The sequence below is a fragment of the Magnolia sinica genome, chromosome 7 (genome assembly GCF_029962835.1).
Source record: "Magnolia sinica isolate HGM2019 chromosome 7, MsV1, whole genome shotgun sequence".
NCBI lineage: Eukaryota > Viridiplantae > Streptophyta > Magnoliopsida > Magnoliales > Magnoliaceae > Magnolia > Magnolia sinica.
The window spans coordinates 81,264,339-81,286,988 of NC_080579.1; the positions used below are offsets into that span (position 1 = coordinate 81,264,339).

Below are 22,650 nucleotides of genomic sequence, written 5' to 3' on the forward strand. Positions count from 1 at the left end.
ATAAACAGCAGCAATGAGGCAACAGAAGTTAGAGGACTTATCTTGTAATATTGTTGTCGCCAAAAAGGCCCCTGTAGTTGAGGACTGAAGATCCCATTTGTAAAATTGTTGTCGCCGAAAAGGCCCCTGTTAGAGTCCTCATTAGGACCATAAACAGCAGCAATGAGGCAATAGAAGTTAGAGGACTTATCTTGTAATATTGTTGTTGCCAAAAAGGCCCCTGTAGTTAAGAGGACTGAAGATCCCATTTGGAAGACTTCCAAGCTATAAGGATACCTCCCGAAGAGCCATCAGCGTCAAGCGTAATACGCTTAGCATCCTTGGCTTTCCAAAGCGTAGCTAAAAGTCTATCTGAAAACAGAGGGACTTTGGTTTCTTAAAGGCATATGACGTCCGGGTCTTTCCTCCCGATGGACCTCTTGATCAGACACCTTTTTAGCTTGGAGCCCACCCCCCTCACATTCCAAGAGGGAATATTCATTAAGGCACGGAACTACCCCAGTAACCCTTTCGTCCATGTCTAGCACTGGACACTGTTAACAGACCTAAACTCGGCTGAAGGCTTTGAAGTTCCCGATTGCTGGAGGATTTGGGAACTTGTTTGGTAGGAGTTCTGGGAGGTGGGAGAGGTCTTCCCCTATTTTCAATACACTGAAATAAAGCAGTATAATCCTCTGCTCTATTTCCAAACGATAATCCCAGGGATCGTCCTACATGACCAATCGCGTCTCTAATCCATTTCTCATTTTGGATCTCATCGAAGATTTGCTCTACTTTTTCCTTCAGTGGGGATCATATCGATGTCTTCCTGTTGCTGATGAGGGTAGTCTACACGCATCTGTAGGGGCTCTGCTACTATCACATCATCAGGTATGTCCTCTTGGAAAAGAGTAACGGGCCCAGATCTGCCCAGTCTCAAGAAGGTACGAAATTGACTGGGGATGTGGGGAGAGAGGGGTAAGTTTGGGATTCAGAGAAGCGGCCCTCTTATTCTTCCCCTCTGGAGAACTCGTTCCCCATGGCAGGAGACAGGGTCCGGGCGGAGATGGAGGGAAGTGAGTGCTATGAATGAGTAGGTAGGTTTGTGGAAATGGGTTAGGTTATTATCAGGTATGGGGGGTGGGCCAAGCAAGGGTATTGATTTAGGGATGGGAATAGGGTGAATGGTGTCGGGTTCGAGTATGGTTGGTGGAGCCAGAGTATTTGGGAAGCGACGGATACGGGTTGAGAATGGACCCGATTCAGCGGCCCCGATCTCTATAAGAGACGTTAGTCTCGAGGTGGACAATCTTGAGGCCACGTGTTGGGATCTAAGGCTCATCTCGGGATACACAGGAGACGTGACGAAATCCAGACGAAGAAGCTTCTTCGTCGGCGGGATGTCTCGGGAGCTGGTGAACCGTGTGCTGACGTGTCTGAATTAGCGTCGCACACGTATCTGTCCCTGGCGAGAATTCATTGGAGGGGCCCTTCGTTCGATACTCCCTCTCTGCATGTGATCCACGTGTCGTATTCTCCGACGCCCGCGGTTGCTTCTCGCTGAAGTGGCGGCATCATCAGGACGAGACGCAGAAGCTTCTGCAATCATGCCATGTATCCCCCCGAATAGCTGGCTGCAGGCTCGCTCTACAATGGCTGCAGAAGGACTGGCAGGGGTCTCGAACAGTGCTCTGCCGGAGCATGGAAGACGAGCACCTTCACTAGTCATCTTCTCTGGTTCCTGGTCCGGAGCCGGAGTAGCCGATTCCCTGACTCTCCAAATGTCACCCCATCTGGGGTAGGTGGAGTCTGGAATCTCCATTTGGACCGGGAGCATGATAGACCGATTGCCTAGCTTCACCTGCAAGTGAGGAAGCAGGGGTGTTCCCTTCTTCCTTCTCACCCGGGCTCTGATGACTCCCAACTCCACTCCTAACTTCATTTTGGAGTCCATTTCTAGTAAGAATCCCAAACAGGAGGCTGCCGAGATGAGAAATTCATCGTACCAGCATTCCAACGGAATATCCCAGATGAGAACCCATACGTTTTCCATCCCAAAGATGGAGTACTCGTCCCACGCCATGACCTTGACTACCGGACCGTAAGAATGCAAATGGCCCGCCATTGTTAGCATCTTAGGATTGAGGCCAGGACACACCTTGACCCAGAGAGCATTATAGCCCAAAGGCTTGATATCAGAGTTGCCGTATTGGAATCCAGTGCAGTCTCTAATCCACTCCCTGACTTCCAATATAGAGGCTCCCTCTTTGGTTATGATGACCACTGTCATAGCCAGTTCAGCTCTGGCTTGGTTGAATCTCTCCTGGTTGACAGTGATGCTGAACTCCGACTGTTCTTCCTTAGCTTCCTCGTGAACTAATCTGGCCGAAGCACTGACTTCCGCCTCAGACCTTGGGGGGTTAGAGGGTTTCTCCTTAGAGATTGGGTTGCTATGTAGGAGGACATCTCTGAACGATTGCCCCTTCAATCTTAAAGCTTGTGAACTAGCGGGGATATGTAAAGGTTCCTTATGGGTATCAGAGGAAAAAGACTTCCTCATTTGAACTCTGTAATTAGGGCCGAATCTGGCCCTCTGGACTAGCATCATTACCCCCCAAATCTCACACCATGGAGCATCTCGACTACCCTAGCCAGCTTTGTTTCCGAGCTCATACGGACTAGGGCAAAGCCTCGGTACAAACCATTACTCCGGTCTCTCAACATTACCACATCTATGACTGCTCCTACGCGGCCAAAAACCCTCGAAATGTTGATAGGAAGCCAACAAGGTGGGTAACCTCTGACAAAGAGGGTAGGATAGGAATTCCTCTTTCTTCCCGTAGAGGTTGTTGTCTTTTGGCTATACTTTCTATTCAAGACCAGTTTCCAGCCATTGTTTCTAGGGCTGAAAGTTGGGCGGGTTGGGTCGAGTTGGTGCTCAACCCTAGCCCAACCCTAGGTTCTTATACCTCAACCCTAACCCAACCTCTGGTTGGGAATTCTCAACCCAAGCCCAACCCAAGCGGGCTCGGTCGGGTTGGCCGGGTAGATATATACTAATATTTTCATTATTACATTAGTTTATTATATTTTCAATACACGTCTTATTTTTTGTACCTATAATTTTATTAATTATATGTGTACTTATTTATAGAAAAGAAGTTTTTTTTTCCTTCTAAACAAACAAGCTAAAATATAGGACCACTCCTTTAAAAGTCATATTATGTATTAAGCAATCTAGTTGAGAGAGAGAAATCCAACGTATCTTGTTAGCTCGAGTCATCATAAATGACGTGGACCAATGAAACTCGTTGGCATTGTAATTTTCCGTGCCTTCAACATAGAGAATCCGCACTCAATTATAATTAATTTATAAGGAACCTATATATTGATCGGGTTCGAGTTGGGTCGGGCAACCCGAGACCTCAACCCGAGCCCAACCCAAGTTTTCTCGGGTTGGTGTTTGTATGGCCCAAGCCCGAGACCAAGCCCGATACATCCTGCCCAAGCCCAACCCAATGTCGGGTCGGTCGGGTTGAACCCGCCCAACTTTCAACCCTAATTGTTTCCAGACACATCCGAGTCCGCATTGTCTTCGTCGGCATTAACTGATGTCGCTGCTTCGTTCGTAACTCGTTCTCTACTAGGCTCTCCTTTTCCAGCTGTCGGTCTTGGTTCTGTAGACACGCGGTCGTCGTTCCTCCTAGTACTTCGCGTCGTCACTCCTCCTCGTGTCGAGGAAAATAAAGAAACATAATCAACCGAATTGATCGAGCCTCACATGCAAAATAAGTCAAATACATAATTCAAGTAAAATAAATAAAAAGAACTTACGTGTTTCCTTTTATTTCCCGTTACATACATAAGGTGCTCCAAGGTGCATCGTGCATATGCACACATATTGATATATGTGCACATGCATTGCACCCATGGTAGATCCACACCGTCCATCACGTAAACCCAAAGCATAATAACATATTTAAAATAAAAATTAAAATAAAAATAAAATAAGTACTAACCTTTGCAAGCCGTTCTTCCACTAATCTCTCTCCTTTTATCTTCTCTTATTTTTGTTTTTCTCTTTTTGATCGGCAAGAAATGTCCGTCCTTATAAAGAAAAGAGAGTTACTCGAATAAGACGAATAAGATAATGATGAAGGAGGTTGCAACCGATTTGATCCCCTTTAAAAAAACAAAATTTTTAATTTTTTAAAATTTAAGGAACCAGAAAATTTTGGAGTTGTTACATTCTAACCCCCTAAAAGAAAATTTTCGTCCTCGAAATTTACCTAAACTATTCTTCAAACAGGTGAGGATACTTCCCGCGTATTTCAACTTCCTGCTCCAACGATGCTTCATCGACTCCATGATGATTCCATAACACATTGACTAGTGATACTGTCTTGATTCTTAAAACGCGTTCCCTACGATCTAAAATACGAACAGGCCTTTCCATGTAAGATGTATATTCCTGAAGCTCAAGATCATGCCAATCGATGATATGCGAGGCGTCTCTTTCATACTTCCTTAGCATTGACACATGAAAGACGTTGTGAACACTCGACAGCTGTGGAGGCAGCGCAAGCCTATATGCCGCAGCTCTCACTCGATCTAACACCTCAAAAGGTCCAATAAACCGAGGGGCAAGCTTTTCTTTTGTATCGAATCGCATCATACCCTTCATTAGTGAGACTTTTATGAATAAATGATCCCCCACTAAAAATTCCAAATCACGTCTTAAGTTATCCACGTAACTCTTTTGTCGACTTTGAGTTGCTTAAAGTCATTTCCGAATGAGCTCCACCTTCTCAAAACCCTCTTGGACAATATCTGGCCCAATCAAACCTCTCTCCTACTTCAATCCAACAGTTAGTTGCACGGCAGGGGTGTCCATACAATGCTTCATACGGAGCCATAGATAGCTGTTATTATAAGCAAATTCAGCAAAATGTAAGTTATCATCCCAACTTCTTTTGAAATCGAGAGCGCATGCACGTAACAAATCTTCAAGTATTTAATTCACACGCTCAGACTGTCCATTAGATTGTGGATGATAAGCTGTGTTGTAGTCAAGGTGTCCCGTATCAGTATCGGTTGGCGTAACGGTGACCTCCAAAACCAATACGGATACGGGGTCGTAACGGCGATACGGGGGCGTGATGGCCCGTAACGGCGTAAAAAAAAATTTTGCCAAAAAAATATTAAAAAAATATGTATTAAATCTGGAATATTCTAAGCATTCCAAATATGCATTCATTTATAAATTGGAACATGTTTATGGTGGTATAACGGTCCACTCTTTGGTGAGAAGCTGTATCGGACTGTCTGATTAATTTTTGAACCAGGTAACCTGAATTTGACTACAAAATGTATATATTTAATTTTCTAAATATCTAATTTATATACTGAACAATTTAATATCTTTCCCCCAGTAGTTCTTTAAAAAAATGAAATTAAATTCAGGTAGATGGCGTTGCCAATTTCGGGCTGACTTGGAGGACCAATCTATGCCCCAAATTAGCCTCAAATTCATGCAATTTATTGTCATTATCCCACTTATGTATTAGTGGACATTTATTGGATAGTGAATCATGAAAAAAATCAAAAGGCCCTATTTTAAAAAATAAGAGTACACAAAATAACAATTAAAACTATTCAAATAATTTGATTTTGGCATTGTGAGTTAGCAATTGCAGTTTATTATTTAATTGGTAAATTTTAAGTTAATATGTCTTTTTTACAATTTTTTAAGGGCTCAAATTAGGCAGGACTCGGATTGTGAAGTGTAGCACAAGTCAAAGTTTTTTGGGCCCCACCCATGATGAATGTGTTATATCTAAACCATCCATTTATTTGACGAGATCGTCTTAAGGCTTGACACGAAAAATAATACTAATCTAATTATCAAGTGGACCACACTGCAAAAAGCAGTGGGGGATTGAACATCTACCATTGAAAACCTTTTTGGGATCACAAAACTTTTAGATCAATATGAAATTTGTTTTTCCTCTTCATCCAAGTCCTTTTGACCTTATGAACAGATTGGATGGAAAATAAATGTTACGGTGGGCCTACGAATTGTTTAACGGTGAAAATCATCATCTCCGCTGCTATTTTTGGTGTGGTCCAGACGATCTTTGGATACGATTCATTTTTCAGCTAATGCTCTAAAATAATATTTAAAAAAGATGAACGGTGTAGATATAATAAATGCATCACTGTGGAGCCCATAAAACTTTGATCTCCTTTGAACCGTTCGTACAACTCGGAGCTCGAGGAGTGTCAGCGCTCGTCTCAGCGTGACACATACTTACAACAGCTTACGCCTGCAAAAAAAAAAAGGAGAGAGGGAAACCGAAAAGAAAAAAGAGGGAAAGAAGAGAAGAAAAAAGAGGGAAAGAGGGAAAGAACAGAGAGAGAGAGAGGGAGAGGGAGAGAGAGAAGAAGGAGGAGGAGGAGGAGGAGGAGGCCGCAGCCGCAGTCGCAGCAGGGCCGCAGCCGCAGCCGCAGCAGGGCCGTAGCAGGCCGAGAAGAGGAAGAAGAAGAAGAAGAAGAAAGAGAAGAAGAAGAGGAAAAGAAAGGAAAAAGATAAGATTTTTTTAATTTTTTTTCTTTTTTTTTTTTCCTAGGCCCGTAACAGCCGTTACGGGTCAGTAACGGCCGTTACGTGTACAAAAAAAGGACTCGGCCGATATGGCCCCGTATCGCGTAACGGGTACCACCGTTACCGTTACGTATCGGCCGTTACGGCCGATACATAACCGTTTTGGGACACCTTGGTTGTAGTCTAAAGTCATGCCCATGGCTTCCTGTAAACTAGCCCAGAATCACGAAGTAAAACGAGGGTCGCGATCTGACACAATAGAACTAGGTATTCCGTGTAATCGCACTACTTCTTTGATATATAGTTTGGCAAGAACGTCCATTGAATAACTAACTCCAAATTTTTCTGGTTCCTAAAATTTTAAAAATTTTAGAATTTTGTTTTTTTAAAAGGGGATCAAATCGGTTGCAACCTCCCTCATCATTATCTTATCCGTCTTATCCAAGTAACTCTCTTTTCTTTATAAGGACGGACATTTCTCGCCGATCAAAAAGAGAAAAACAAAAATAAGAGAAAAGATAAATGAGAGAGATTAGTGGAAGAATGGCTTGCAAAGGGTAGTACTTATTTTATTTTAATTTAGATTTTTATTTTAAATATGTTATTATGCTTTGGGTTTACGTGATGGACGGTGTAGATCTACCATGGGTGCAATGCATGTGCACATATATCAATATGCGCGCATATGCACGATGCACCTTAGAGCACCTTACGCATGTAACAAGAAATAAAAGGAAACACGTAAGTTCTTTTTATTTATTTTACTTGAATTGCGTATTTGACTTATTTTGCATGTGGGGCCCGATCAATTCGGTCCATTAGGTTCTAAGGACCAAAATATGGAAAACTTCCAAAAATTAGGCTAAATTAACATTTTGGTAGGCCATAATATGCAAAATAGAATTCATGATGCATTCACTGTTGGAATATCCATCGGGGCCGTAGGAAGTTCCGATGGAGATATCAATTATTTTGACCATTAAAAAATAATTGGGCGGACCAATGAACAACTCGAATCTTACATAAACAGTTAGGAGGGTCTGAAATAAGAAATGTATATGTTTTAATGGTGGAAGAACGGTTGGTGTTGATCATGGTAGTATGGCCCACCAGAATAATGAATTTACCTCATTGTTTTACCAATGTCCTAAAACGATGTTGGTAAAATGGTGAATAGGGCTGATCTTATGCACACATATTATGTATAGACCATCATGAAAAAAATATAATAATATAAAATGGGTGTAAAAATACTCCAGCGTGCAAAAGTGAATTTGAGCTATTTACGGTACTAGAATTAGTCCGGATTGATGGGCCTTCTATGCCGGACTTTCTTGATGTAAGTGGCAAATTTGTACCGTCTATTAATCTTGTCACTTAATAAGAGACGTGGTTGAAAATTTTATTTGAAAGAAAACTCACGTGGACCATGGAGCCTTAAACAGTGAAAATTAAATTGTCACCATTGAGTATTTGTGTGGGCCACAAAAGTATTGTTTCGAGAAGATTTTTGGACTCATCATTTATGAGGAGGTTACCCATCTCACTCATAGTTTAGATTATCATGGGACCTATCAAAAAATTAAAAAAACAAACAAGTATAAAAAAAATAAAGTTTGGTTTCCAGCATTGAAACCAAGTGCGGTTTCTAACGTTAGAAACCATCTTGGGTCATCAGATTGTGGACCCACAGTGATATATCTATTGTATCCACTCCATCCATTTGATTTGAAGGGTTACTGTGGGTTAAGAGTGTAAATTTAGGACATATCCAAAATGTGTGTGACCCATACAGAAAGAAAATAATGGTAGTTGTACACTAATCGTTTAGGTTATTACGGGTCCCACAGATTTCAGATTGGATTGAAATTTCTTCCCAATGGTCAATATAGTGGTGGTAACAATATAATCAGTCCAGATCCCTGTAAGTAGGACCCACATAAAAAAAAGTGTGTTAGATATATATAATTTAATATATTTCAGCATTCGGATGCACGGTAAAACTTATATAAGGTACATGCATCTTTAGGACAAAACATACATAGGCTAAATTATGTATTGTCATGGCATGCTATTACAAGATCCAAGCCATCCATGTGGTAGGTCATCCTATAAGATATCTAGCCTGCCCTTTTTGGCTGATAAATAAGATAAAACCCTATTTATTAGGTATGTTATCTTGTAAAACCGAAGTATCACTCTCATGTATGACCTTAATTAGTAATCAAAACAAATCAAATGCTTTATGAACTTAATTTTTTTAATATTATAGTGTACTGCATATGGATTATTTATAGGTATTCTCCAATCTGCTCCATCGGATTTCTCCCTAAATCATCAGGTGAGTAATCCCAACATGTTTCCTCTCCATATGATTAAAATAAACTGTTGTGTTGATATGATTAATTGTATTATGATTTCTGATGTATTAAATATTTGTGCCTTGCATAATTAACACTCTTGTACAACTACTTAGGGGACAGCCCATTGTACCCACTAGAAGCCCACTATATGTGGAAGCCTGCCCAATGGGGGGGATGTGGGCCTTGCCCATGCTACCAACGGTAGAAGCCTGCTAAGTGCAGATGCGGGTTGTCGATATCCAACTCAAGCAAGTGGATGGTTTCTATTTATACCCACTTGATGCATCATCAATATCATTCACAACATTCGCTTTAATTACATTATTTGCATTGTATTTCTGATTTTAATGCTTTACTTGTATGTATTATTTTTAATTGTATCGTGCACGAACCATGATAGGTTCACTCACTCGGCCTGGCCAGCTGAAGGTTTATTGATGGAAAAACCGTACAAATGGAATTAAAGCAGATACAACGACTCAAGAACAAGAACAAGAACATGAAGCCAAACCAGTGGATGATCCACAGGATCAGTGGCCGTATTTAACCAAAGACGAGCTTACTTCGTTAGATTAGTAGAATAATTAAATGGGACATGTGTTTCCTATTATTATTTTATTTCTGTTTTAAAATGACTTCAAATTTAGATTTTTTTTTTTATATATTTTTGAATAACTTGATGATTCTAAAGACTTAATAAAAGTCTCAATTTAGTTTTAACTTGTATTCTTGATTTTATTTTTTTTGGATGTGTGGTGGTGAATGTTTGTGAATGGATTAAGCTGATATAAATGTATTGATGGAGGTTAACAGGAACATAGAATTCAGATTATATTGTGCCTCTATTAACTAATGTGACTCACTGATCTAAGTACACTAAGTGTATGAGTCATGGACCGTAACTTAGGTCTGAGGGTGCACACTCAGTACCTGAATTTCAAGGCGTGACAATACTGAACTGAGAAAACAACTATGCTCTTCCACTTGGACTGAAGATTCAAATGAACAACATTAGCTATTCTGAAGTTGAGGTAACTTCTCCCATATCTTTCCCCTTTTCACTAGTCTCCTTCCACTACAAGCATATGTAAATTTGTGTGCACGTGATGTGCTACATTGTTGGGGAAATATGTTTAATTCTTATTACTTGTTGTGCATGGCTTCTTTTTTGCTGATGTTTTTATCAGGGACTGGTGGATCATGGAGGTGATCATCAAGGACTCAATCAGTGTAGTTCATCTATTTGGGGATCATCACAGGGGATTCAACTCATTTTGATGTGTAAACTTGACATCATTTGTGGATTAGGTGAAACTTATGAGATACAAAAATAATAATAATAATAATTATTATTATTATTATTGTGAACTTATGGGTAAGGTTGTTCGTGCCCATGGAACAGCAGTAACTTTTATTTTGCATCAGAGGAGTCAAGTCCGATCTCGTAACTGTGCATGTTCCAATCATTCCTTGTAGTCTCAATGTCTCATACATGAATCCTAAGTCATGTGAATGCATGATTAACTAAACATAATTAAGCAGTCTTTAAAATGAGAACATGATGATTTCGAAAACTCCAAGCGTACAGATCAACGCTTAGAACAATGGTAGAGATTAACATATTCTTGAAAGGGAATCTTGCAAATACCTCGTGCGGACCTCCAGGATTATGACTTGCAGTTAGTATAAAACCTCCCGTCGCCTTAGATCCCTGAAATATGAAATATTTTTTTTAAGATTTACGTGAACTAGTTTTCCAAACAGATGATATACAATATTTAAGACCTAAGCAAAACTGGAACTTACATCTGCACCAACTCTTTCACGTATGACAGCCGATACGGCAGGTGTGGAAAGTAAACCATTCTGCCCGACCCAAACACGTCTTACTCCATTTGCAGCTGCCATTTTAATTATTATCTGCCAATTTTGAACAATTAAAGAGTCCACATCACAGGACATATGTCATTAATACGCACCCAGAAAGAGACCTGAGATTGGCATCTTTTTTTATGGGTAATCAAAGTTTTGTTAGGTACCACCAAATAATACAACAATCATAAAACAAAGGACACAAACTATAACCAGAAACAACATGTGCAGACAATAAACAACCCCAGCGGCCCAGCCTGTCCTCTAACTAGAGAAACCAACAAAATAAAATGCAACCCTAGCATTGGCATTTTAGATGCTTCCAAAGTTTAACCTGAATTGTTTTGCATTGACCAACACGAACAACATCTCTAATTAGAAGCATGTAATTATCTCATCTTGCGGAATGGAAAGCACGCGTGCATGCACACATTTATGTGTTCCTAACTTCCTATGTACATATCCATGTACATGAATAAAGTAAGTCTGGAGAAGTCAGCGTAAAGAGTTGGGAGGGCCAACCATAGTGGTGTGTTTAGCCTCACCTGGGGTAGAATATTCCAATGAGCAAGGGGCTAAGGCTTTTCTACATGGCTTACAATTAGTTTTTTGAGGGAAATGATGAATAAGAGACTTATCTGAGCCTTAAAAGTCAACCAGCCCCAGCTGTTCATCAGGTCGGGTCAAATTTTAGGGCTTTTCGAATATTGGATCTAGTTAAACATTAATCTTTCGATTGTTTCTACTTTCTAATCATTCAGAAAAAGATCATGTATTCATGTTCAAACACCCGTCATTATATGAGGAAGAAAGAAATAAACAAGTACCGCAAGGTCCCTGTCATACGAAGTACCTGAATGGCATCTTTCGAGAAGTAACGGCCATCACCAGAAACAACCAGCGTAGCACCTGCATCATGCAACAAGTGCTTATATATTAAAAACTGAACAAACCCCCATGCAGATGTGATTAAATCTCATAACACTAAAACTTGAGAGAATGAAATGAGGGGGGGAAAAGAAAAGAAAATTAAAGGCGAAAGATCCCTTCCAAAAAAGGGATCATCGATTCATGACCATTCACTCCAATAAAAGGATAATAGTTCCAGATATTCTGAAAGGAGAGAGATTCAAATGAAAATGCCTTAAATATTAGTGCCTTCATGGGGCTTAAAATGACATTAGAGTAAAGACTATATATTGAAAGCAGTGGCATGTGCACACACATCTATTTCAAATGCACCAAAGGGGTTTTTGTAAGGGTTGTCTCCGCCTCATTTTGCTCATTTAATAACAATTACTGCAAACAATATAAATTTTCCAAGTCTTTTTTACAATACAGTCTAAACTGTTAGAATTGAGTCGCGTCTGACAAGTATGCTCCATGGAATAAAGTGCCTGCCTCACTGCCTTCTCTGGTAAAAAGCACCATTTCAAGACTTTTGGTGGGAGCAGCAAATCCAGGTTAGTAAATATGACACACAATTTCGACGTTGACCCCCACATGAGGTTATTTGAACCACATCAAAGATGAACAGACAGAAACCACTAAAAGAATGCAAGTAAAAAGTATGATGAGATAGCAAGTACTTGTACTAGACATTCAACGTTGCAAGAGTATGGGATTACTTGCTGGTATCAGTGTTGTTGTACAAATCCAATTAGAAAATAAACAATAAATATCAGAGACCATATTAAACTCATTCCAGCAACACCAGTGGATGGTCAACTTGATTATTTAACCAAAGACAGGGCTCCGATAATATTTGCGTCCATTTTCCAGATGGTTGTGACTCACCCACCATACGCATGACATTCTTGAAAGGAATATCAGATTGACAGATATCAATGACACATAGATAAGCAACAAATGAGAGGAAAAACACACACACACACACACACACACACACACACAAAAAAAAAGGATTTACGTGGTTCCACAGTGTGTGGCTACTGGCTAGGGCCACATGAGATGACAATTGTTGAGTTTTTGCAATGCAGAGGTTTCACAGTACATCATCTCTAATTAGGTTTCACATATGTTTAAACCTAACCTTACTTAAAACAGGTGACATGTTTCTACACCAAAAATTCCCCATGGCCAGGTGTAACGTAACCCCATGAATCAGGCTACCTTATTATTATTCATGATAAACTTTGTATTTTTAATGGTCACTTTTTTCGAGTTTTAACATATGACTAATTAAAACTTATGCCCATTTATGCCAGGCAAAATACATTTCTGTTTATTTCTGCCTGATAAGACAGGTGGCAAAACCTGTCTTGGTACTGCACTGCTGGAAAAGAGATGAAGAACCGGATCTGACAATCTTGGTCCACCTGAAGGTCATATAAGCCACATTTTTTGGCTAGGGATTTTAGGAGTTGGGACAGTTCAACCTTCACGTCACCGGAAACTATGCCACATTAGCAAATGTGTGGCACACCGACACCCAAGGTTAATGCCATCAGACCAAGAATGGCACCAGAATAATGGGAGAAATTCCACTTTTCAGCCAACATCTTTGGTTTTTCCAAGCAACATTTCTTCCAGTATATGTCCACAGTACAAAGGCACAAAGACTGCCAGTTAGGAGTGAGTTGGTGCAAGTTGAAGGCTCTAAAAGGGGACAGGAAGACCCGAAAGGATATGGGTGCAGGTGGTAAGAAAGATTTGATGAGCTATGGTCCAACTGAAGTTTTGGCCATTGATAGAGTGGAATGGAACAACAGGATTCATGTAGCCGACCCCAATTAGTTGGTATAAGGCTTAGATTTAGACGAAGATGATGATAATTTTTCCTAGCCATATGTCCACCGTATAAAGGTCCTCCCTTCTATAACAGAAAATGAGTTGGGCTCTTTTTTTATTGCCCTGCATCCAGTGGGCCCTTGGAGTGTGCGTGTGCGCGCGCGTGCACATGCGTATGTGTTTCCAGATCTGTTTTCCATAACAGTCTCAATGCACTTTCCATCAATATTCTGCTTTTTCCCGGACATTTGGGTTCAAATACCCATGGATTTGTTGTTTGCTTACTGGCTGAATATAACTTGGGAAAAACTAGTTTTCTTGAAGCCACTTGCTCATATCTCTCATCAAAGGGTGATATTCTATAACGTTTGTGCAGACCTGATTTTTATTGATAAAACAAAATTTTTTTAAGAAAAAGCAATGCAGGAATCATTATAGCAAAGATGGCGAGTAACACTATGCTCATTTCTAGTGACATTATCCTTATCCAGCATATCCGCTAAAGAGTAACTTTATCATTGGATATTCCTTCCACCAAATCCCTAGGGAGGCTAACTATATCACTGATTCCTTTGCTAAGGAAGGGGCCCATAGGCCCCTTATTTGCATAGAGGTCTCCTATCTCTTCTTCTTCTTCTTTTCTTTTTCTTGAATGATGAACTCTTTATTGAAAAAATTGATCTGGGATAACACAACTACATACAGGGCTAACACAGCACCCCGGAAAGCAACTGAAACTCAAAATGAGCACTTCTCACTCAGGAGAAGAACCAAAGAAAACGAGGGGAGATTAGGATGAAACCACAATAGCAATAGGCAACTTCTTTCATGATAACAGAAACTCTGGGAATGCAGCTCCCAATTTCACAAGGAAATCCACCTCCTCATTAACCTCCCTGTTGATATGTGCAAAATATTCAACACACTCTCCACAATATACAGGACTCCTATCACCATTGCCTTAATTGATTATTGTATTTTCGATTCCACTTGGGCCTTTAATAATTGTTTGTTACTTCAATAATTGTTTTGTTATCAACGAAGAAGAAGAAGAACAAAACCAACAAAATCAACAAGGCTATAAGGAAGTGATCATTGCATAAGGGTCATCTTATTGATCATGTAAATACATCTCAAAGGAGAGGTGCAAGACCCACACAACCAAGCTATGGCACTCTTATCTCCTAGAATTAGAGGCCCATTCAACTCTTTGCAGAAGAGATTAACCCCTAACTTCATCACTCCCAATGCAGCCCGATAAAAAAGCCAATCCACACTAGGACAAACAAATCAATCCAATTTCCGCTTTATCATCATGCACAACACTTCCAGTCCTAGAGGTTACCAGATTCTCCATAGAGCTATTGCCGACGATTAGCTTCCAGCACTCATTCCAAGGCGGGCTCCAAGAACATAATATTAAAATATAATTTGTATATTTAAATATATTTTTTAAGGACCTGTTACCATATCTAAATTTTAAAAGCCACTAGGTTTGACACCCACATACGTCCAACACCAATACGTGTAAGTCAGATGTTGCACAGTTTTGAGAATATAAAATGGACATTTTGCTCAGAAATCAGTAGATGCAGAAATTCAAAATAACCTTATATAATATACACTAGCAACTTTTAGGGCCCATTTGGCATCTCTTATCTAATCCAATAAGAGCTACTCTAATAAGAGCTAGAGAATTAAGACTTTTGTTTTAATACTTGTTTTCCAATAAGTTCATTTGGTAAAATCACTTTTTTATAACCCAAAAAAGCTATTATTTGAAGTATGTTTGGTAAAATATTCAAATAAGAGCTTTTTTTAGAGGTAGTTGCTATCATTTTTAAAAATTACCACAAGTCCATCTCAAGCAAGCACGCCCCCTTATGCTTCTCACCTTGGATGCTGGCCATCCTTCATATCAAACACTAGATGTGGATCGTCCATCATGTGGAGCCACCTTTGATGTGGACCGTCCATCATGTGGGCCAAACCTTCAAACTAGGCCGTCCATCATGTAGGGCCCACCTTGGATGTGGACCATTCATCATTAGGGGCCGACCTTTGACATGGACTGCCCATTATGTGGGGCCCACCTTGATGTGGGTCATCCATCAAGTGGAGCCCATGATGTGGAGCGTCCATCATGCGGGGCATACTTTGATGTTCATGTGGACCATTCATCATGTGAAGGCCCACTTTCAATATGAGTCATTCATCATGTGGGCGCACCTTTGATGTCAATTGTCCATCATAGGGACCCAACTTTTTTTGAAGCTTTGTGGATCCACATTCAATGTCAACCACCCAACAAATGGGCCCACCTTTTTTTAAGCTTTGTGGATCCACCATGTGGGTCCCACCTTTGATGTGGACCATCCATCAGGTAAGGCCCACTTGATAAGGATACTTTGATGTGGGCCATCCATCATGTCCGAGCCACCTTTGTTGTGATACATGCATTCTGTGGGCCCACCTTGATGTGGATCATTCATCATGTGAGGCCCCACCTTCAAGTGGAATAGAGAGATAGCAAAGAGGTTTTAAGGGCACAATTTTGGTATTTTCACAAAATACATAAAGCCATAAACGCCTACTTGCTTAAGCTAAATAAGCTTCTTTAAGAGAGAGAGAGAGTGAGTGAGAGAGAGAGAGAGAGAGAGAGAGAGAGAGAGAGAGAGCTGCATTACTTAAATATAAGAGCTTATTTGCTAGTTTAAAAAATTAAAACGTGAAACTATAGCTTTACCAAACAGCCTATTTTCAAAATAAGACATTTTTTTTAGAAATAAGCAAATAAGCTCTTATTAGTACAGATGCCAAAGGGTCCTTAGCTTAAACTATTGTTGATGAAAAACAAGGGGCAAGCAAAATGGCTAAACCTGGTAAATTGTACAAATATTTCAAATTTTAGTAGCCGTTAAAATACACCGAACCACAAGAAGCTAATTTAAGAATAAGTATTGTGTTTATGCATGAGAAGAAAACTGGAAATCTAAACAAATAGAAATCCTACCTTTCACTTTGTCTGCTGAAAGGGCATAGAAAGTTGATTGAACAAAGTTCTCCAAGTAGTTGGGCTGATTAAACACTGATACCTGAAAATGAAGATACCATGTCATTGTAGATCTATTTAAACACCACAAAGTGTCGTGGAGGTCAAAGGTTTTAACCCCAGTATGACAACCAATAAAAAAGAAGGTAGTTGATTAGCAAAAAGAAAAAGGAAATGAGGAACGAATAATCAAATCATGTTTTTGTTTAAGAAAAAATATAGTTATTGGAAGCTTTGACATCACAAGACACGGTCAACTGTTGACTCCCAATTAAGAATAGACTATTCATTTTCTCTTCTCATGGTGCTTAACCAATAAAATATTAAACAGGGTTTAGCCAGGCAAAAATAACCTTGAACATGCAGAAGAGCAGTTGGCTGATCCCAACCCCATTAGGTGGGCTCTACCTTTGATAACCCACAATCCAAATTCCACACAACTTTTGGGCGACCCTGACAGTCTGATCAATAGTCCAAATGAACATATAGAAGAAAAGAAGGTTCATAGGCTGCATTAAGGTCCATCAACTGGATGGTTATGATCTTCCAGAAAATGCATTTTAAGGTGAATAATGGTGGGTCTCATGGTTCCAATCACTCAACTGTGTGACCAAGTCTTTAGTGGCAATGGACACCTGATCTATACAGGTCAAATTAGATGACATCTGACATCCTGAAACGTCATGTTCGCCACTTAAATCATACAAATTTTTATTAAGGATTCTGAAGATTTTACTCAAAAAATCAGAAAAGGAACAAATAGATTACAAGCAGTCATCCCAAAAGAAAGAAAACCCTGAAAATCCCCCTAAACTGCCCCAAGCAGCAAACTTCAACTCAACATCAAAGAAAGATCCTGCAAAAATCCACCCGAGCTGCCCCATGAACTTGGACCCACTCTACAACAGAGTGCTTGATTTTAACTATATCACATAGGCCAGGCTAGCATTTTCATGGAAGCACCGGCTATCACATTCCTGCCACACTGCTTGCACCACAATCTTTCATGGCAAGGATCTGATCTCACATCCACAGCCTCCCCTTGCCAAGCCTTTAGGAATTCAACCATTTTTGCAGGATTAGCCAGTTTTGTTCAAAAACTCTCCAATCCCCATAGCAAGCACCCAATTTATAGGACAAAAGGGTAATGCTAAAAAAAAAAAAAAAAGTGTCAACAGATTCAGCTTCCTTAAGGCCCATGGGGCATCCATTGGGGATTTTTATATTCCTTTTCCTCAACTTGTCTATCTTCAGGATCTTATTTTTCACCAGCACTTGGGACGGTCCCTTATCATTCCAAATGAAGCTGAGAGGATCAAAGTACTCCAGAATGGATTTCAACAAGATCGCATTGTAGAAGGATTTGATCATGAATTGGTTTGTCTTGGATGGGACCCACACGGCCACACCCAGTTGTCAAGAGATCTTCCATCAACTTGAGCTTGATTTAATACTTCCAGAAGGTTGACGACCTCATCAATCTCTTCCCCTCTACGTATTCCTCTGAAAATTAAGACCCATATCACCCTCCCTTCTTCATTTGATAGTGCCGCTGCAATCAAACGGTCCTTGCCGGGGCCAAACTAAAAAGGGCCAAAACCACTCATTAAGGGGGAATCCACGTACCACCTGTCCAACCAAAAACTAATTCAGGACCCATCCCCTAGAAAATTATGCTATAATTTTCCTTTCTGTGATCTTGATATATCAAGATCCATGACCAATAAAAAGTGCAATGACCAAGAGAAAGCAGTATCCCTAAAATCTAGACACGAACTAGAATAATCTTGTGACATAATTACAAGACACTTCAATCTAGATTCCAGACCTGTTGCCTGGCAACTAAAATGAAAACATCACAAAATTGAGGTCAAACGTTAATTGCTACCAAATTTATCAAAAAGGGCAAGACAAGGAGCAATATCAATAATATAGTTTTGAAAACAGACATATGAAAGGACAAATATCATGGCAATGCATCACAAAAAGTTGATTTTTTTTTTTTTTTTGAGAGAAAAAGTTATCGTGACTATCAAAAGGTATAAAAAATAAACAAATAAATAAAAGAACATAAATAAATAAAACAGATAAACTAGAAGAAAAAATGCAGCCACCTGATTGAAATAAATAGCAAATATGTATTCAATTTCATGAATATGAATATTGGTCATAAGCAATCAACAAAATGAAAATCATCATCATCGTCATAGGCTTATCCCAGCTATTTGGGGTCATATTTTAGAATCCTGCTACAATTTACCAATATAGTCGTCCATCTGGCCCATATTCGTAGTCTCGCGATCCATCTACAGAACATGAGGTACTGCTTCGGCAGCCAGAGCCATACCTCTGATGTGGCCTGTATCTAATGGCCCACTGTGCAAAACCTGCACTGATTGGACAATCATAATCACCCAGATCATGGACACAAACTGCATCTTAGTAGCTTCAACTGTCCACTCACAAGCCACAGTGACACCCATCAGATTATCCAACCAGTAGGATTTTGCAACGGTAGTGATCAGCATCGGGGCCCACCAGATGAACAGCCCCAATCAGATAGAGCATGGCTAATCTAAATTGGGTGGCCCAGAGGTCTAAAATCTCGGTAATTCCACAGAAAAAATAAAAACCCCCGCATTTTCCCTAAAACGAAATGCAACTGCTAAACGGAACAAAGAACAAACAGATAACAAGATCACAAGGAACGATCCAGCACATCTGGTTGTATACAAACTCCCAGTCAGCCAAACTCATAAACTGTGCGGGATTGCCGTGATCTGAACTACAAATCAGAGAGAAAACATCCGATCTCTCTAATCCGACGGTTCTCAGCTGGATTGTATCCGAATTCCAACGCAAACAGATACAACCATATCATTTCACGAAGCTTCCAAGGAAATGCAACCACCATATCGAGAGAAACAGCAATCAGATCGATTCGATTTCAAATAAAAACAGATTCGTAATCAAATTCATACCACGAACAGCGTATAAAATCAAAACCATCACGAAGAAAGAAAGCTCCAAACAGTAGCAAAATGAAGAACGAGTGATCTGGAAATAAAAAAGATCTCAAGATTCAAGAAAGAGAATGCAGGCGAGGGAGGGAGGGAGAGAGAGACCTTTTTCCTGAGACCGGAAGTTCCGGGCTTTTGGTCATCGAAAGGAGAGGTCTGTTTGCAGGAAACCTTGAACATCACCATCTCTTCCTTCTTCTTTCTTTCAGATCTGGATCCTGTAGAAAATAGAAGAGAGAAGTGCGTACGATAACAGGGAAGGGTGAGCGCAGGATAAGGAAGAAGAAGAGAAGGGCAATCACGCACTTTTGTGTGATGATGCTTGGAAGTGAAGCGACAGATAGAAAATTGAGGAGAGATGCAACGAGTGTCTCAAAGAGAGAAAGAGACTGAGACAGGGAGACTGACACGTGTAGAGCAAGAGCAGAAGGGAGCGGATTGCATGTGCCTGGACGGTTGGGGTCCACAGATATGTAGGTCATAAATCCACTCCGTCCATCTGTTTTGAAAGACCACAACAGGACAGGATTCTAAAAATCAGTATGATCCAAAACTCAGGTGGGTCACACCAACAAAACCTTCGTAACCTTCGTGAAGATTTGATTTTTCTTTAGAATTGCAACGGACTGGCATCTGTTTTACGTCTGTGGGGAACACCGTGTAGATTTTTACATCTGCTCGGTGCCTCGGCCTATCAGGTTGTTCGGCCTCAAGCCAAAAATCGGCTAGATCCACCGATAAGATGGTCCAGACCAGATGGAACAATTGAAATGGGACGCCAACCGTAGGTTAGTGTGTGGGCCACCATGGTGAGAATCAGACCCGTTAATCAGGTGTATATCAATAGGATGAAGAGAATATTGGAAACATTGCTCCCATTGGTATGACCCTATGAGGTTCTTAATCACGATTACTTTGTGTGTACGGAAAAAATAATGATTAACACCTGATGAACGGAGCGGATTTTACGATCCCACTGACCTGTAGGTTTTATACGGAAGCGGATTGCCTTGGTGTACATACACCAGCTATATAGCTGGTTTATTTAAGTCAGCAAGTTCTGTGAGTCTCATCATAAGGTATGTGTTATATCCAAACCGTCCATCCATTTGGCGAGTTAGCCTTAAGGCTGGAGAAGAAAATTAAGATAGACCTAACTATCAAGTGGACCACACTGCAAAAAGCAGTGGGGGATTGAACATCTACCATTGAAACCCTTTTAGGGGTCCCGGAAGTTTTGGATCAATATGAAAATTTTATTCCTCTTCATCCAAATCTTGGTGGCCTTATGAACAGATTGGATGGAAAATAACCTTTACTTAGGTGAAAATCATTATCCCCGCTGCTTGTGGTGCGGTCTGTTGGTCTGTGGATATTATTTATTTTTTAAATAATGCTCTAAAATAACCTCAAAAATAGATGAACGGTGTGGATATAATAAATACATCACGGTGGGTCCATGTAATTTTGATCTCATTTGAACCGTTGGTACAACTTGGAGCTGGAAGAGGGTCAGCGCTCGTCTTGGCACGACACGTACCTACACCAGCTTTATAGCTGATGTGTGCGGTGGACCAGTCAATCCGCTTCCGTTTCATGCGGGTAGCCGATGTAGCCGTTCCCAGCCGGGTCTCCCCCATGTGGTTCGCTTGGCACGCGCCGCAAATGCTGGTTGATTGGAGCATGTGTGAGGGGACAGAAACGCTAATCAGTCAGGATTGGATGGTGTACCACACACCAGCAAACGGTTCAAAGGAGATCAAAGTTGCGTAGCCCTAGAGTGATGTATTTATTATATCCATACCGTTCATATTTGTGGAGATCATCTTACAGCATGATCTAAAATTAAATAATATCCAATGCCCAACTGGATCACACCACACATAGCACCCGTGATAGTGATTTTCACTGTTGAAACATTCACGAGGCCCAATATAATGTATATTTTCCATCAAATTTGTCATAAGTTATAATGACGTGAATGAAGAAGAAAAACAAATATCATATTAATCCAAAACTTCATTGACTCCTAAAGGATTTCAATACTAGCAGTTCAAATCCCCACTGCTTTTTGCAATTTGGTCTACTTGATTTTTAGTTTTATCTTCTTCTTTTTTTTTTGGTAGAAGCCTTAGCTAGACGGGTAGACAATTTGAATATAACACATACCTCACGATGGGACTCATAGATAGGGGTGTACACCGAGTTGAGTTGACCTCAGCTCAACTCAGCTCAGCCACTAACTGACCCCAGTTTGAACTTAGCTCGACTGAGTCCTCAAGCCTAACTGGCCAACTCGGCTCAATTCAGTAAGCAGTTTGGGCTAGTTCAAGCCAAAATCGAGTTTCTGCGGCATCTTTACAAACACATGTAGTGTACTTTTAAATTCTCACTGTATGTAAAACAACAGTAGCTATTTACAAGTATTCCATCAAACACCTTATTGGCAACATCAAAATCAAAGAAAATGGTATTTATTTCATATACATACCCTCCTTGCCACTAGCCGACACTTCGTTGAGTCATCTCTTCAAATACTTGGTGAGCAACATTAATATCAAAGTAACCGTCTCTTCAAACACTTGGTGAGCAACATTAATATCAAAGTAACCGAGTTTCTAAACTAGTTCGATTCGAGTTGAGGTTCGATCTAAGTTAAGTCGAGCTTGGGAAAGCTCATACTCGGTTCGAAATTTTTTTTGAGCTCAAACAATCAATTCAACTCGGCTCAAACTTAACTTCGAACAGAGTGGAATCAAGCTTTTTGAGTCAAGCCGTAGTAACTACATTCGTATACACCCTTACTCACGGAACTTACTAAACACCCGCTATAGTTGGTGTGTGGTACACCCGCCAATCCACTTCCAATCAAGTAGACTGATGGTTTAAGTTTCATGATTAAAGAATCAACAAGTTAAATCAGCATATGGGTCGGGTACACTAATTGCGTGGTGACTCTGCCAATGCCCTCACCACCATGGACAGATTACGTGCCATCATCAAAGATGG

The 22,650-nt window shown here is 40.3% G+C and overlaps 1 protein-coding gene across 2 annotated transcripts in view; it reads right to left on the reverse strand.

The window, feature by feature from the left end:
- The window catches only part of LOC131251539 (phosphoglucomutase, cytoplasmic 1), a 37,876-nt gene extending 17,792 nt beyond the window's left edge, over positions 1-20,084 (reverse strand). Inside the window, exons 1-6 of one of the 2 annotated variants that reach the window (XM_058252295.1) lie at positions 19,948-20,084; positions 19,747-19,859; positions 16,583-16,664; positions 11,672-11,727; positions 10,753-10,866; positions 10,595-10,657 (exon numbers count right to left, since the gene is read on the reverse strand). In XM_058252295.1, coding sequence (XP_058108278.1) covers positions 10,595-10,657; positions 10,753-10,866; positions 11,672-11,727; positions 16,583-16,664; positions 19,747-19,827 — 396 coding nt within the window. In that variant the 5' untranslated portion in view covers positions 19,828-19,859; positions 19,948-20,084. The remainder of the gene's footprint in view (positions 1-10,594; positions 10,658-10,752; positions 10,867-11,671; positions 11,728-16,582; positions 16,665-19,746; positions 19,860-19,947) is intronic. The other variant, XM_058252296.1, reaches the window with a different exon arrangement.
- Positions 20,085-22,650: the final 2,566 nt, after the last annotated feature.